The sequence below is a fragment of the Sciurus vulgaris genome, assembly GCF_902686455.1.
Source record: "Sciurus vulgaris genome assembly, chromosome: 9".
In the NCBI taxonomy this organism is placed as follows: domain Eukaryota; kingdom Metazoa; phylum Chordata; class Mammalia; order Rodentia; family Sciuridae; genus Sciurus; species Sciurus vulgaris.
In genome coordinates, this window is record NC_136469.1 from 19,944,980 (window position 1) to 19,961,645 (window position 16,666).

The following is a 16,666-nucleotide window of genomic DNA, read 5'->3' on the forward strand; positions in this document are numbered from 1 at the left end:
AATTTCCCAAATCTGAAGAATGAAATGGAAATCCAAGTACAAGAGGCTTATAGGACTCCAAATATACAAAATTACAACAGACCCACACCATAACGCTCTGCTGTGACGCAATTAGATAAGGCGAGAGCTACTGCGTAAGAGTGAAGGGGCTGAGGACACATGCTCACTATCTGACGCCAGGAAATCCACTGTGAGGAGATGTGGAAGACAAAAGGGGATAAGGATGCTGACCTTTTTCTTTCAACATGAAGAGGACAGGGGATTGCAGGTACACAGGACGTTGTAGGTGAGGGACTCAGGTTGACCGTTGCAATCGATAGCTCCACTGATCCCTGTAAACTCAGAATCCATTTCCATTGAAGAAGATGAACGTATGGGGTTAGAGGTTTTGAAGAGAGCAGTAAAAAATTTAAAATGTTTGGGGAGTAGGAGGTACAGATTAGGGATTTGGAAAGGGATCGTTGATTGGCATTTGGGACTCATCAGGAGAGAAAAAGATATAAAATTGAAGAAGCATGAATCTGTAGTGTGAAATATGCTCCCCCGGCTGTCTCTGAATCAGCAGCCAAGACCAGATGTGAGTGAAGAAGGCAGATGTTTGTAACTATTCATTAGGGGTTTATGGAGTGTCCACTGTAGGTGGTGTCTACACAAGATCAGGGAAATTGTATCGAGTTGGAAAGACAGTGGATGAAAGGATAAGCAGAGGGTCAAGCTGAGCAGGAGCACCAGTGAGAGACCTCACATCATGTGCAGGAGTCCTGGGAGGCTGGGATTGACCCAGCTGGAAAGTTATGCATTCCTAGTTCTCAGATACAGCAGGGATGGCAGGTCACAGGAATTCAGAAGATCCAGGTTAGAGTCCTTGCTGGATTCTTTTTTAAAAAAATAAAAAAAATAAAATTTTTTGGTACCAAGGATTCAACCCAGGGGTGCTTAACCACTGAACCACATCCTCAGCCCATAATCCCAGGAACTCAGGACGCTGAGGCAGGAGGATCGACAGTTCAAAGCTGGCCTCAGTAACTGAGTGAGGCCCTGTCTGAAAATAAAAAAAAAAAAATAAAAAGGCTATTTTGTGGCTCAGTTGTAAAGCACCTGTGGGTTCATTCCCCAGTACCAAAAAAAAAAAAAAAAAAAAAAAAAAGTCATGAAATAAATGAATACTTAACTTATTCTAGAGCTTAAAAGATTGTCTTAAGTCCAGTGCTGGAGTGTGGTGTCAATCTAGCTGGTTCTGGTACTCTCCCTTCAATGTATTCTAGGGGTTTGCAGAGTGCTTCTGGCCTCTGTGTGAAGGGTGAGGAGAGGAAGTATTATTAATCAGGGAGCCTTGATCTTGAGCTTGGTCCTTCAGTCCACTCCCAGCGGCTGTGCAGACCTCTCTGGCAGCCAGTTACATTAACCACACCCAGGGGAAAAAGAACCTGGGTCCCAGCCCTCCAGACTCACCTTGTGTCCAAATAGAAACTCCTTTGTGTGGCTTCTGTGCTTTCCTTTTAAATAATCAGCCAGGAATATGATAAATAAAAAGCAAAGGGACCTGGCATAGTGGCGCTTGTAATGCCCACAGCTCTGGCGGCTTGAGGCAGGAGGATGATGAGTTCAAAGCCAGACTCAGCAACTTAGCGAGGCCCTTTCTCGTAATAAAACAAAAAGGACTGGGGATGTGGCTGAGTGGTTAAACACCCCTGGGTTCAATCCCTGGTACCAAAACCAAAACAAACAAACAAAAAAAAGCAAAGGGCCGTAAACATTATGGGGAGGAGTCAGGAGTCGTTGTAAAGCAGAAGCTGGCGTGAAGTACTCAGCACTCACCCACCACTTGCCGTTCTTTTGAAGTTAGGAGGTGATGCTGGAACAAAAGAGTTTCCTTGGTCCTTAGAATATCTTAGGCCAGAAGGCATGGAGCAGAAATCTAGCCACCCTACCTAGAGAGGTTTGGCCAGAAGAGATGAGGCTGTGGAGGTGCCCTCTGCTTGTTCCCGGGTTCCTGGCCTGTGCCACCTTGATGGGGGGGCTGCTTGTGGTCCTTCTACGTGACCTACCCCTTTCCTCCCCAGAATCGGACCTGGGTGTCCCCACGCCTCTCCTGGGCACCCTCCCTTCCCTTGCTTAGTTGGTTCCCTTTCCTAGGCAGTAGCTACCCCTGTACGTGCTCCTTCCTTTGGGAACACTCGGCTGAGGCCACTGCCCAGGGCTCTGGAGTTGGCAGCTCACTGGGGGCCCTTTCAAGTCCCCTGGGAGGGAGACACGGAGTTCACCATCCACAGTGTGGAGTCAAATCGAACAAATGACCAGATACTTGATCAAACAGTACCGAATGGTGTTAGTGCACTCATAGGGGTTAAATAGAGGAATTTGGACCCTCTATTTAACCAAGGACAAGTATTTTGATGACAGACAATTCTCTTCCTTATTTCACATCCACTCATTGAAATGCCACACACTTATTTCTTATCTCAAAATGTTTGCCTATAAATATTAACTTAGTCAAAATAGCTGCCTAATCAAATCTTCCCCACAAACTTGTCAAAGAAATAACATCGTTACCGTTGGCAGGAACTCAAGCACACAGATAAAAAGCCATATCTGAAGTATTTTATTTGTTCACATTTATCCTATTTGAGGTTAATGCTACTTCATTTGACAGTTTAAAAATCATTCTGTAAACAAAATAAAAAATTACAGCAGCAACAGCTAAAACAAGGACACAAGGTATAATAAAATAAAGGAATGTGTTCAAAGGAATATTCTGAAAAAGCAAAGGAAATGTGAACATGATTTTGAGTTCAACAAGATGAAAAAAACCTCTGTGAAATACAAAATCATAATAACAACAATAAAAAAGAAGCAAGAATTCAAAGTGCAGGTGTGCTAGTTTTCATTTCCACATCCATTCAGGAAATAGAGCAGACTATTCTTTTATATAAGGTGACAAGTTCTGTTCCAAAACATTTAGTTACGTTACCTTACAGAATTTTTTTTTCAAGTTTACACGCTCTCTATGTCGATTTAATGGGAAGATGGTCATATGCCATACATGTACAACTTCTTGAATCTATGGAGAGTATGGAAATGGTACAGTCCATTGCTTTATTTTTTGCTTTATTTGCAGTAACAAGAAGCTAAAAATCCAGTATCAGAAGCATCAGTATTTCTACTCTTTCAAAACCAAAACGAAATGAAAAAGCCTCTCCTGAGTCCTCAGTCCTCTTTGCTGCCACATGCACATTTTCTGTAACATGGTCCCTTTCAATGAATTTTGGCCAGATGACATAAATAATCAGAACAATTGGTTGATGTAAAATTGGTCCAGTGTTTGTCCAAGCTGATTAAGTACATCATGTAAAAATCAGCGACGCTTCCGTTATTGTTTGGAACCCTGAATATTTCCCCCTTAACGGAGAACATCTGTTGGATGTAGTATTTGAACAGAGGACTTTTATGAAATATATTTCAAATCTTGAAAATATTCTTAAAACTTGCTAGAGTGGTGCAGGATACTCCCAGCCAACAAGACCTTCTCCCACTTCAGAACAGCTGCATATTTGTGGCATTTCAGTTTTCTTACACTTCTAATTTTATTTAAAAGCCAGAATACACAAACGACTGCTGCCTTATTTAGCATTAAACAGCACTATTTTTTTTTTAAACCATGTGTACAGTTCAACAGCAAGATTAATAAGTTATAATACACGGTCACTGACAGATTCATCTGATTGGGAATTCACTGAATAAGCGGTATTCTGGGGACCCCCCTCCCCCAGCAAGAGTGTACTGTCTCTACATTGAGGTGTTTACATAGTTCTCAACAGTTTTCATTGTATTACATTATGAAAACACTAGGCTTCAAGCCAGGTACTAACAAATATTTAATTTAAAAGAAAAAGAGACCCCAACACAGAACATAGGTCAGTCCTCGCGGGTCCGCAGCGCGGGCATCCGTGTCAGCCGGACATGGCCGAGATTTCGTAGTCACTGGCCGAGGTGAGGGGCTTGCCCATCATCCGGATGTTTTTTGCACTGGTAATCCTGGCCATCATGCACACGGGCTTGTCAAAGTACTTGACCAGCGCAGGCTCGGTGAGCAGCGAGGCCAGGAACTGCTCGAAGGTGATGGCCCAGTCCCGGTCCACGCTGGTGCTCCGGGGCAGCGCCGCCGAGCCCTGGCCGCTGCGCACCAGCACCGTGTCCTCCCCGATGTCCTCACAGTGCAGCTTGTCCTCCTCATGCGAGCCGGCACTCAGCACCGAGTAGGAGGACATGGAGCTGTCGTCCTTGGTGTCGTCGTCGGAGATCAGCATGGAGGAGCAGGCTCCGTTGTCGCGGGGCGAGGAGTCCTCCAGCTTAATGTCCTCCATCTGCCCGCCCAGGGAGTGCTCCTCGCTGTCGCCCGCCAGGCTGGCGGCCAGCGGCTCCGCCGACTCCACCACGTAGGGCTGGCCGGGCCCTTTCTTGGGGAAGAGCACGCCGGGGATGCCCTGGTGGCAGGGCGGCCCGCTGCCCGTGCCCGCGCCCTCCTTGGCCGGCTGGGTGATGAAGAGCTTGCCCACCTCCCCGATCTCCAGCAGGAGGCTGGTCACCGCCGCCGTGGCGTGGTACAGCTCCTGCTCGTTCGGGTCCTCGCTGAACATGTTGTACATTGTCTTGCAAAGCTCGATAAACTGCCCCTGGAAATCGATCGCGAAAAACACCCAGGGAGTGAAATCTGGTGGGGTGGGGGGCGGGCGCAGAGACAGGACTGCCACCCCGTTAAGTGAAGTCTCCTAAAGATCCCCAGAAAGTCTCCCCTGGAGGATGATGTGCATGTCGTTTCTAGTCTCTTTATGGGGGTTTTCATTTTTTCAATTTGAAAGTTTCAACATCCATGAATGTAGAAAGAATAAGATAAGAAATTTGTCCAACACCCATGATTGACTATGTCTTGCTTTTGCTTCACTGTCCCCTTGCCTTCCCTGTTGAACATCTTAAAGAAATCCTAGGCTCACCTCTTTTCACACCTAGACACTGAGAATGCATTTCCATTTTTCCAAGGTTAGCTACCAGACCTTGTCCTGTGACACACCCGCCTCTCCCCAGGCAGAAGCAAGGCCTTTACCACCTAGCAGATGATTACCTGTCCTGCTATTAGGAAACAACATTTTCATCCTTTGTTGTAATTATTTATATTGTTTTTTTCTCCCTCATTACATTTTAACTTTTTAAGGAAAACCTGTGTCAGACATCTTTGTATCTGAGCACAGCAATTTGGAAACAGCATAGGTTTTTCTTTTGAGACATTCTGGGTATTTTTAATGATCGAGATGAGATGCGTGTAGTCTCAAAAGGGAGCATTTGGGGATTCAAATGTTCTCCGAGGAGGAGGTCATTTTCTTACAACTGAGCGTATTTGTGATGCATAAAAAATAGATCCGAACAGATACTAATGAAGTGCCCCCGAGTTACCATTATCTTTGAGGGGTGTTTATTTTACATTTATGTGTGACTGGAAAAAACAATTTCAAGATTAGAAATTAAACACTTACCTGATTTAATTTGGGTAAATCTTTTGCATTCTTTGATTTGGACTTATTTTCTGGGGTCCAGAGTCTCAGGTAATTACGATTTTCTTGAGAATTTGCCCTCTTCCCTGAAACCCAAATGTGAAAACGTAAGTGTTTACAGGTCAAGAAACAAGGGCTCACGCAGCAAGAAGGTACACACAGAAAGAGAAAACACGTACCTTTGTCGGGCTTGAGACTCACTGTAACGAAGCCATCATCTGCACTGTGTTTGCTTCTGCTATCCAATCCAACAACTACCAAGAAACATCCAGAAGAAAAAGAGTAGAGTTATTCAATATTTCCATACATTGAGCACTGTAGTAGAAAACAGAAGGACTTCTAGGAGGGTTGCCTGATTTAGCAAATAAAACAACAAAACAAAACACCAGCACACCCAGTAAAATTTGAACTCCAGATATGCAATGAATACTTCATTGTGGTTGTTCTTGTTTTGGTATAAGTATATCCCTAATATTACATGGGGCATACTTATACTAAGTAAATTACTTCTTGACATTCAAATTTTACTGAAGGTTTCATATTTTATCTGATAGTCCTTTTTCTAAGTGAAGGACTCCCCCAGATTTCTTGCTTACAGTTGGGGTTCGGTATACAATTAGAAACTAAAGAGTTGATGCCCCACAGTCTTTGGAATTTAAAAAATAAGAGTGGTGCTTGCTCCCATGAACATGCTTTCTTCCCCTTCTCTGTGCTACTATCATCTTAACTTTGCATCTACAAAATTGATTTATTTTTGCCAGACCCTGCAAAAGACCAGGAACTCACTCTTCCATGGAAATTCAAATCTATGTTCAGAGAAGAAAGATTTTTTTTTCTAAACTGTTATGTGCTGGAAAATCTTTCAAGGATCATAATTTGGCATTTCAAAAATATGACTTTTAAGAAATCCACTTACAATTTTTTTCTTTTTTCTTCTTAAAACAGCAAATTATACGGCACATAAAGACTTCAAAAAGGAGATGGGGGCAATTTCCTCAGATGAAGCCTCAGTTTGCCATCTGTAGGACGTGTGGACAGCAGCACCTCCCTGGTCAGCCCAAAGATGCTCGGGTTGGCCAGGATGTGACCTTTACAGCAACTGAGGTCAGATTAGTCTCAGCAGCTGTTCAAAGTGAGGATAATGTAGTACATGCCACCAGGAAATTCCTCTCCTCTATCAAAAATTATTTAATAAACAAGTAGATATCAAAAAAATTTAATGTATGTAAGCCCATGAAGCAGATATCATGCAGACATTTCAAAATCATGCTTTCAAAGAATTTGGTGCATCCCTGTCATCCCAGCGGCTCGGGAGGCTGAGGCAGGAAGATTTTGAGTTCAAAGTCAGCTTCAGCAACAGTATGGTGCTAAGCAACTCAGTGAGACCCTGTCTTTAAATAAAATACAAAATAGGGCTGGGGATGTGGTCGAGTGTCCCTGAGTTCAATCCCTGTTACCAAGAAAAAAAAAGAATTTTTAGTGGCACTAACATTATCACTGGATTTTAAGTGTAAAAAGCAGGACATGAAACTGTATGGGCATAACAACACACACACACAGTTTTTCAGAGACATTTAAAAAAAAAAAAACTGTACAGGTTGTTTGATGCCAATTTTGTGTATGTGTATATGTGTGTGTGTATACCTGACTACATATATGAAAAAATACTGAAAAGAAATGTTCCAGTATATTAAAAGCTACCTTTGAGTGGTTAGGATTTTTAAGACAGCTTTAGCTTATCTTACATGTTTTGTCTACCATCTTACAATTTTCAGGGCAAAGCAACAGTACTTTTGAAATGAAAAAAAAAAAAATTCTTTAGAAAGCATCTTTTGGGGCTATCAAATGCTATTGCCATGTGACCATTCCTGAAGCATTTCCTAAACAAGAAACTCCTTTCCAAAAATAAGTGTCCACTAGGAAAGATATGGCTAGCATTTTGTAGCCAGAACATTATGGCTAATGATACTACGAATATTTTGGATATGTCAAGGCGCTATGAGTATCTCATTTGTTCCTCACTCACCTAAGATGACAACTATCCTCTCCATTCTCACACAGGGAAACTGAGGCTCAGCAGCCTGCACTGACCTAAATAAGTGTCCAGCGCTCTCTCCTCAACTTGTCAATCCTAAGAAGACTGAGTCTGGCCCAACCTCTCTATCCAATCACTTAGGCACTTGTAGTTTAAGAGCAGGTCTAAGTTAAGCTTATTCTGGGATGGCAAGATTTAAGAGGCAAAAGAACCCAGAAATAATCTGAGGTTTACTTTCAGACTTAGGAGAAGTGATGAAGCTGAGCAATGACTTAGGAAGTAAGTCACTTACTCCAGGGGCGAGCTGAGGAATGGAGCTTAGACTCACACAAGACAAGCCAGCACAGCATTTAATACACGCATTTGGAGAGGTATACAATGAGCTGCTTCATGTCCACGTAGACCTAACAGTCAATAGGAGAGGTTGGCACACTTCCTCTGGAAGGGGCCAGATGGTAAAGACAGTCATCCTTGGCATCCATGGGGGACTGGTTCCAGGACACCCTTGTTGACACCAAATTCCACAGATGCTCTCTTTTACATACAATGGCACAGCATTTGCATCAACCTATGAGCACCTCCTGTATACTTTGAGTCATCTCCAGATACCTAAAATAACTAATAGTGTAAATATTACAAAAATAGTTGTCAATACTGTACTGTTCAGAGAATAATGACAGGAAAAGAAGGTCTGCCCACGTTCAGTACAGATGCATTTTTTTCTGAATAATTTAAATATGCCTTTGGTTGAATTTGTGGCTGCAGAGCTTGGGGACACGGGGAACTGGCTGTATTTCCACCTTTGCAGGCCATATGGCCTGCTTAATCCTGCCACTGAAGCATGCAAACAGCCATAGGGAAGAAGTAAGTGAATGAGCGCAGCTGTGTTCCACTAAAACTTTATTTGTAGGCACTAAAATTTAAATTTTATATACTTTTCACATGGCAAGAAATAGTTTATGCTTGGTTTAAAAAATCCATTTAAAAATATAAAAACCACTCTTAGTTCACGTGCTGTAGAAAATAGACCGTGAGTGGGGTTTTGCTGATGGACCCTGTTGTCTGCACCTTCTTGAACCAACTAGCAAGTCTGTTTCCAAGCACAGAGGTTTTGGTAAAGATAAACAGAGTACCCTTGGCAAGAGGGTCCCCTACCATGTGTACACTCTGGAGTCACATCTTCGAAGAAGTACTGAGTTGCTTCAAAGGCTGAATCGGGCTCATCTTGATCAGAGGATGGCTCTGCAGAGGGAGGAAACAATTGTCATACTGCAGGGACATGACTCAATCAAAGTGTGTGAGAAAGTGACATGGGAGAATGAAATGCCAGTTATAAGTGGGATGGGGGCCACAACTGGGGGCCCGGAGACCTACCGTCTCTACAACCTGAGTGGGGTGTCAGTAGTGGGATCACTCCAATTCTAGTCCTATCTTCCTTTTTCAACAGACTCATGCCAAAGTCTCTCTCCATTTTCCTTTTTATGAAAAATTCCCCAAATTCTGTGACATAATGCTTTACAAACAAATTTCAGGTCACTCTATGCTATCAACGAAATTCCCAAATCTAACGTCTTCCCCGTCTCTATCCTCAGTGCCGATCTCTTTTTTATACTTTTGGTATTTGCTTAGATACATCCCAACTGAGAACAGCCTTGTCTAACACTGAACTCAGAAGTTCACCATTGTGACTAATTAAAACAAATTAAAAAAATAAATAGAAACACGTTCGCCATCGTGTCCACTTGGGCCTACCAGTGTGACAAGGGCTCCCCTGAGAGGGGCTCCCAGCATCTCCCGGGTTCGTCTTCTCTCTCAGTCCTCGTTTCCCAAAGGTGACCCAATTTCTCTTGCAGACACCCAACTGTCTTCTATTAGCACAGCTCATCCTTTAGACCGTGGTCAAGCACAAGCTGCTTCAGGAACTTACATCATCTGTCATCATTCAGTTCATCCTTAGTGACCAATGAATGACTTTGTGTATCAATGAGGGGCAAAGAATTGGCACCAAAAAAAAAAGAAGAAGAAGAAAGAAAGAAAAAGTGTGTGTGGGGGGGGGGGATGGGCAGGAGGAAGGCACGATTTCAAGCCAGGTCCTGGCCTGACAGGTGCGGCTCTGTGTAGCTCACTCACCAGGCAGGACGTGCATCTTGTACAGAAGTTTGAGTTTCTCTGTGAGGTCCCCGTGGCATGCAGCACCTGGAAGTCACATAAGTACCAGTGTGAAGCAGGACCTGTGTGCTAGTGATCCTCCCAGGGTTAGTGCTCGGCTGGAAAGTCCACTTTGTATTACAAAGTGGAACCAAGACACTGTGTGACAAAAAGTCTGGCCAGAACACACTTGGGTTATGAGTTCTGAAACCAGGATTCTTATTTTCAAATCCTTTGTACCTACTATGTGCCATGGAAGAGTTAGTCTCTCTGTACCTGTTTCCCCTCTGTGAGGTGAGACGGTAACAGAAGATTCTACCCAGGATCTTGACATCAGACCTCCGTGAAACATGAGGACTATGTGTTTATACACACCGACCACTTCAAACAGTGCCTGACATGAGCACAGTTACGGACCAGGAGATTCATGTAACTGGATCTCAGCATCCTAAGTAACTATGAGAATTCAGAAATAAACTTGCAATAAGTGTGAGGTTGCTTCAAATTGCTCACCTTAGAAATCCTTTTCAGCCATTTCTGAGGGTTCCTAAGTCTTTTCACTTCCATTTATTCGAATGTATTTGCCATTATATCATTAGAGTTTCAATCTAAAGAATCCTATCTTTTTGTTGTTTTTTTCCTTTAAAGTTCACCTTTATTCCTGGAATTTGAAAATCTTTACCATATATTCTCAGAGTGCCTGTAGATGCTCAACCTTCCACTTAACCTGGGGCTGTCCGGTCCCCGCCCAGGCGAGGAAGCAGCCCAGCCTCTGCTAGACATTCGCCGACAGCTGCTCATTACAGCCAGAGGCCCCCCATCCTGGGGCATTCTCCAAATACTGCAGGTTCTAATTTTTACATCAGTCTAAATTCCTTTAACCTGTGGTCTCACTATAAGATCCATGAACCCCTTAAGACGTGACATTTTGTGATTATGTGCATATGTGTCACTTGGAAAGACAAGGCCCATAAGCTGATGTCAGATCCTAGAGAATCCATGACTGGGAAATGATGCAGAACCCTGGACTCCCCGTGCCGGCCTCTCTAAAGCCACACAGGACGGGTCCACAGCCTCTCGCAGGCAGTGATCCTTCAGGTGTTCAGGGAATCTGTTCCGTACCTCCTATGCTTATGGTTTCTAGGCAAGTTTACATTCCCAGGTCAGACATTTCCAACATGTCTTGCTGTCTCACCTAACATAATTTTAATTTGTTTGTATACTCTTTCTTCTTCTATTATTATTATTACTATTATTATTTTGGTAGACGGATTGAACCTAGAAGGGCTTATCCACTGAGCCACAACCCAGCCCTTTTTAGTTTTTATTTTGAGACAGGGTCTCGCTAAGTTGCTTAGGGCCTTGCTAAGCTGCTGAGGTTGGCCTTGAACTTGTGATCCTCCTGCCTCAGCCTTCTGAACTGCTGAGATTATGGGCATGTGCCACCAAGCCCGGCTCTTCCCTCTTCTTACCACGTCCACTTTCTCTGTCAGCTCTCAATCATTATTTCTTTGGACAGTTTCTAGAAGACATTCCCTTTGCTGTCTCAGTAGTAAAATAATAAGCTTGGGAAATAGATGGGCCCTATTCTACTCTGGGGCCAGTATGTACTAACTGTGCCTCTTGGTCCAGCTTCATAACAGATTCTTACTGACTGGCTAGAAATCAATGTCTCAGCAGGTTACTTTTCTGACCTCTCATTTCTTTGGCTGAAAAATGGCAATAATAAGAGTAAGCAGATAGGGAATACTGTGGATTCAATATCTGTGGTCCCCTAAAAGTCCTGTGTTGAAACTTAAGTTTCAGCGTGATGGTATCGGGATATGGGGCCTCTGGGGTATGATTAGGGCCTAAGGAATCTGATGAATGGGATCAGTGTCCTCTTGGAAGAGGACTGAGGGAGCCTGTTCGTGCTTCTAGCATACAAGGACACACAGAAGGAGCCACCTATGAAAGGAACACGCCCTCTATAGAAACTAACTGTGCTGCTGCGTTGATCTTGGACTTCCTGGCCCCCAGAACTGTGAACAACACCTTTCGGTTGTTTATAAATTCCCTGGGCTAATGTACTTTGTTACAGGAGACTAAGACAGGTAATCAAGCGTAATAGTAACAACACAAACCATGCCTCTAGGCTGCCTGGATACAGACACCAACTTTGCAGCTATGTCCCGTTAGGCAAACTAAATGCTCATAAACCATGGGGGCATAGCCTGACACAGAGTAAATCCTGCGTGAATGCTAGCTGTCATCATTATTATTAATTCAAAGGGCAGTTATTTGGATTAAGTGACACAGTACAAGTTCCAAAGCTTCACAAGAGTTCTGGCCATGGCAGAGGTGAATTCCTCTAGGTCCCATCTGTAGGGACATAGAAAGGGGCTTTACACCTTGTTTTAAAACCTAAGGCAACGTTCCCATTTTAAAATCTCTCTGCTTCCTCTAACCTTGATACTTTCTAGATATTATTCTCCCAGAGTTAGGGAGTTCTTTGGAATCCTTGCTGGCTGCCTGCCTGCCCTTTCATCTTTCCTTGGGCTTAGCATTAAGAGTACTCTCATCCCGGCAGCCTGACATGGTGCCTGCTACCTCCACAGCCTCCCTTCAGCTGGGCTGAGTTCCAGCATTTTTGTCCAATTGTAAAAGGAGCAAGAATCCAATAAGAAAACAGAAGTAAACGAGCCAAGCAGCGAGGCTGGGGGACAGCAGCTTGTGAGCTGCTGGGGAGGTGAAGGGCGTCTGGGCTGGTGACATAGTCCTTCACCCCACGGAGGTGGAGATGAACGACTTCCATTCAGGCTGCAGAGATGTTGTGCTTTTTCAGCCCTTTATTAGAAACATGGTGAAATAGTCTTAAGAAATTATCTCTAATAAAATCGTATATGATTGTATATTATATAGGATAAACACTATTCTTTTGTCAGAAGAAGTTATACCACCTAGACATCACTTTTTCCTGGTATCCCCATTTTTTTTTGGTACCGGGGATTGAACCCAGAGGTGCTTAACCACTGAGCCACATCTCTGTCCTGAGTTGCTAAATGCCTCACAGTCTGCTGAGGCTGGCTTTGAGCTCGCAATCCTCCTGCCTCAGCCTCCCCAGTTGCTGGGATTATAGGCGTGTGCCACCGCACCTGACTCCTGGTAACCCCTCAAGTCTGTGGTCATAGTGTCTACGGTGGCGTTTATTGTCTAGCACGTTCTCTGACATTGTGTTTTGAACTCAGGATGACGTTCCTAATGAAGACAATGAATTATCCACATACTATAACTGTAACTAGAAACAAATTTGACCATCGTTTGCAAGTCACCTTCGTGCTTCTCTGTCCCTAGACCAGGCGTCGTGCAGAGTTGCAGCCCTGAGGACGGCACTGAAGGACTGTCATCTCTGCTCCGTCATCTCTGTCCCATCCCAACTCAGACTCACGCAGTAAGAGCACGTCCTTACTTAGCCCAGAGACAAACTCTCGGAAGTTGATCAGGGAGTCCCCGTTTTCATCTAGGAGCTGGAACAGGCGGGAGGCCAGCACGTCCGAGTGGGTGCCACACGCCCAGGGAAAGAGAAGAGCGAACATCCCCTTGAACTGCTCAAAGTCGATGCGGTACTGCTCCAGGTAAGGCAGGCTGGGGTCGTGCCGGTCCAGCGCGTTGCTGCTCCCGCCCCAGTAGCAGCTGGTCAGATGTTCCGCCTGAGGAGGAATTAGCGGGTCATAGTGGGTGATGAGCTCCGGCTCTGCATGGCCCCGATCACACACTGCTAGCACAGTCACACAGTCTCCTCCCACAAGCCCGTGGTCTCCCTGCCCCAGACGCCTCCAGAAAAATGCCTAGGACAGAAACACTAGGTGAGAGAACAGAGATATCAGCTCAGCCAACAGCTTCCGGACCCTGCCTTGGAAAAAACGAGGCGGCCTCTTTAGGCCCAAGGTCATGTGACTCTAGGAGAAGCCTAGGAAGATGACAGAGAGAAAGAACATGGTGGCAAGTTCTGGAAGGATGGCCACCCCCACACAGATATTTACAGTTAGCTCTGGGTGGCAGGTGGGGAGGCCAGAGGAGCAAGAAGAGGAGGACTCTATTTTTTACTTGAGTTACTGCCGTCCTGTCTGCATGCTTCCTCAAGAGTAGATGCATATGCTGCATCAGAAGAAAACTCCCAAAAGCAGATCTCTCTTTCCCCTTCTGAAAAGCGGGGGGGATTCAGTTTGAGCATAAGTACTTCAATTCTGCCCTCATAAAAGGAGCTAAGAAGACCCATGTCTAAAGCAACCACCATTATTTACTGGGGACTGTAGCTAAAAAGCTAGGAGGGGTTGGGGGTGGGGAGCAGAACCAGCCAGGTTTCTTGCAATGCAGCTTCAGCAGATAGCAGACAAAAGGAAGCAGTGTCAAAGGCCCCCAGAGCCTGAGACCGCCTTCCTGGCTGCAGGGAGGAAGCACTGGATGTGTGCGGAGGCTGGGGGAGACGGGAGGAGATACAGAGGCCACAGCAGCCTGCAGGTTTGAGCCATACCCTGAACTATGCTGGGGCAGCCCGGGAAGCCCCCGCGAACCACACAGTGTAGCCCCTTTCTGCTGGGCTGCATCACTGATAACGGTGCCCCAAAGCATTTCCCCTTGAGAGCGCCCGGGCTTCTCTAACCCAGGTCTGACCACAGGCAGGTGCCGACACAGGACTCAAAACCATCCAGAGGAAACAGTCTGCACAGATCAACTCCTGGTTCACGGAGGAGACCCCTCTGACTGTCACCTGAGGACTACGGGCCCAGAGATTGGAACAGAAGGACAATTTGGAAAAAGTACAAGAGAGATCAAAACCAAGGGCCCCTGAATCACATTTTCTATCAAATCTGCGTCAGGTGCAGCCATTTACCTTTTCCCCCAGGTTTCTCCCCAAAGTTAAGCCGTGAGCTCCTTGGCAAGGGGACTGAACATTCTAGCAGGAAAACACCCAGGAACAACTTTTTTCAGGACTAAAAAATCTGGGCGGGTCCCCGACACACATAATACTCAATAGATGTGAAATGAATCGACGCTCATTAAAGTGTTCTGAAGTCTCAAGAAAGCTCCATCACTGAGTATTATTTTTTTAAAAATTCCATAGTGCTGAGACCAAGGGTTCTCTTTAGGAGGGAGAGAGACCTAGGGAATTTGAGCTGCTCACCACGCCCCCAGGGCAGGGATTTTGAGCATGAGAAAAGCTTGCTTTCTTCAGGCAGAGTCTCTGGTTCAGATGACACACCTGTTACCTGGAGGTGCACAGGGAAGACAGTGCAGCAGCGTCCAGGTAAGTAGTGGCTTCAGTGATCTCAGGATCTGGTAGTTGTGCACAGAAAGCCCTGGCCCTTCTCCTCTGCCTGACGTCCTGCAAGGTCTTACCACTGTCAAAACCCCTTCTCTTGTTCTTTGCCTCCAGGGGCTTCTCCCACTTCTGTCTCGTTCCCCCAGCAACCTGGCTCTACCCCCAAAACCCTCCTGTGAGGGGGACTTCCTACAGTCTTCAGCATCCCTTTAAAATCGGATCTCAGCTGGATCTTTATTTTTCCCTTATGAAAAAAGGACGCCCCCGGGGCTGGCGCTGTGGCTCAGTGGCAGAGCATTCACCTAGCATGTGTGAGGCACGGGTTCGATTCTCAGCACCACCTAAATAAATAAAAGATACTGTGTCCATCTACAGCTAAAAAGATTTAAAAAAAGAAAAAGGAAAAAGGACCCCTTCCTTATGGATAACTGATTTACACCGAGCAATTCGCTATAAGTTAACATGTATAAATAAAATATCACTGAGATGGTCCAGGATCCCTATATGACCCTCAGGTGCTGATCGGAGGTTGGCGGGAGCGTATGATCTAGCCTGTTGGCAATGCTGCTGTAGCACAAAGTTTATCGCTCAACGGCTATGAAACTAGAGTCCCTACACCTCTCTTGTCCTCATCAGAAAAATGCAAGGACTCTAGCATACTGAGGATTAATTACTAATTTATCTAGCAATTCCATACACGTTTGGCACACTTTTTAAGGGAGGTTACTAGGCACCAGGGAAACAAATATTTAATATTTAAGACGTTGGCGCCCTCTAGTGGCTGACAGGCAAGCGGGAATGTTAAAGAGAACCCTCCAAAGTCATCAATATCTAGAACTACTGGTGTTTGGCTGGTCTGTTTCTTCCTCTGTGTTTTCTCCTATGCCATCTTTTCATTGTTCCAAGTGGCCAAATTTAGTTCAGGCAGTCAACTGCAGATGGTGATAAAACCGGTACCTGCATCAAAGACAACTTTTTAAATATCTTCCTCTATCAATTTCTACATTTTAACCTATGATGTTAATAATGATGTTTATGACAAAAATATTTTTTTCTAGAAGTAAACTTTACATTGATTTATTTATTGACATGATATTTTCTTATTAAGGATCAAGAATGTGCTAGGTCCTAGATTCAGTCCCTAGCCCCAGGAAAAACAATTGAGGCTCCATTATAAAATGAAAATCAAAGAATTTAATCAAAGATGCTTTTCTTGAGGCATTTAAATGGATCTGTTCCTGTTCTAGCTACATTATCTTTTTAAAGGGCACTTTACAGATTAACATAGGAAATTATAAATTTTAAGAATTTTAGGCAGAATTTAAACTTCGTTCTCATTAGTCTAAGGAGTGCTAGAAAACAATGACCGTTTTTCCTTAAATCAAACAAAACAGAGACAGTATCATCTGGAGAGGAAAAGAGCTAAGACACCAGCTTAAGCTAATGACAAGAATCTGTTTATTTTATTTTTCACATTAAGTGGTCTGTCCGGTTTTGCATTCTTAGCTGCACCTTGCTATGTATGCACATGAAGACTCACACAACCCATTAATGATTTAAGAGAAGAATCAAGAACTCACTGAATTATTAAAGCAAATGCTTCCATTCCTTCGGGTGGGCTTGGGTGTACTCTGA

The 16,666-nt window shown here is 44.4% G+C and overlaps 1 protein-coding gene across 1 annotated transcript in view; it reads right to left on the bottom strand.

The window, feature by feature from the left end:
• Window positions 1-2,581: 2,581 nt before the first annotated feature.
• The window catches only part of TBC1D9 (TBC1 domain family member 9), a 112,447-nt gene continuing 98,362 nt past the window's right edge, over window positions 2,582-16,666 (bottom strand). Inside the window, exons 16-21 of the mRNA XM_079154811.1 lie at window positions 13,178-13,418; window positions 9,712-9,777; window positions 8,737-8,823; window positions 5,726-5,800; window positions 5,529-5,632; window positions 2,582-4,673 (exon numbers count right to left, since the gene is read on the bottom strand). Of these exons, the coding sequence (XP_079010937.1) occupies window positions 3,951-4,673; window positions 5,529-5,632; window positions 5,726-5,800; window positions 8,737-8,823; window positions 9,712-9,777; window positions 13,178-13,418 (1,296 nt within the window). The 3' untranslated portion in view covers window positions 2,582-3,950. The remainder of the gene's footprint in view (window positions 4,674-5,528; window positions 5,633-5,725; window positions 5,801-8,736; window positions 8,824-9,711; window positions 9,778-13,177; window positions 13,419-16,666) is intronic.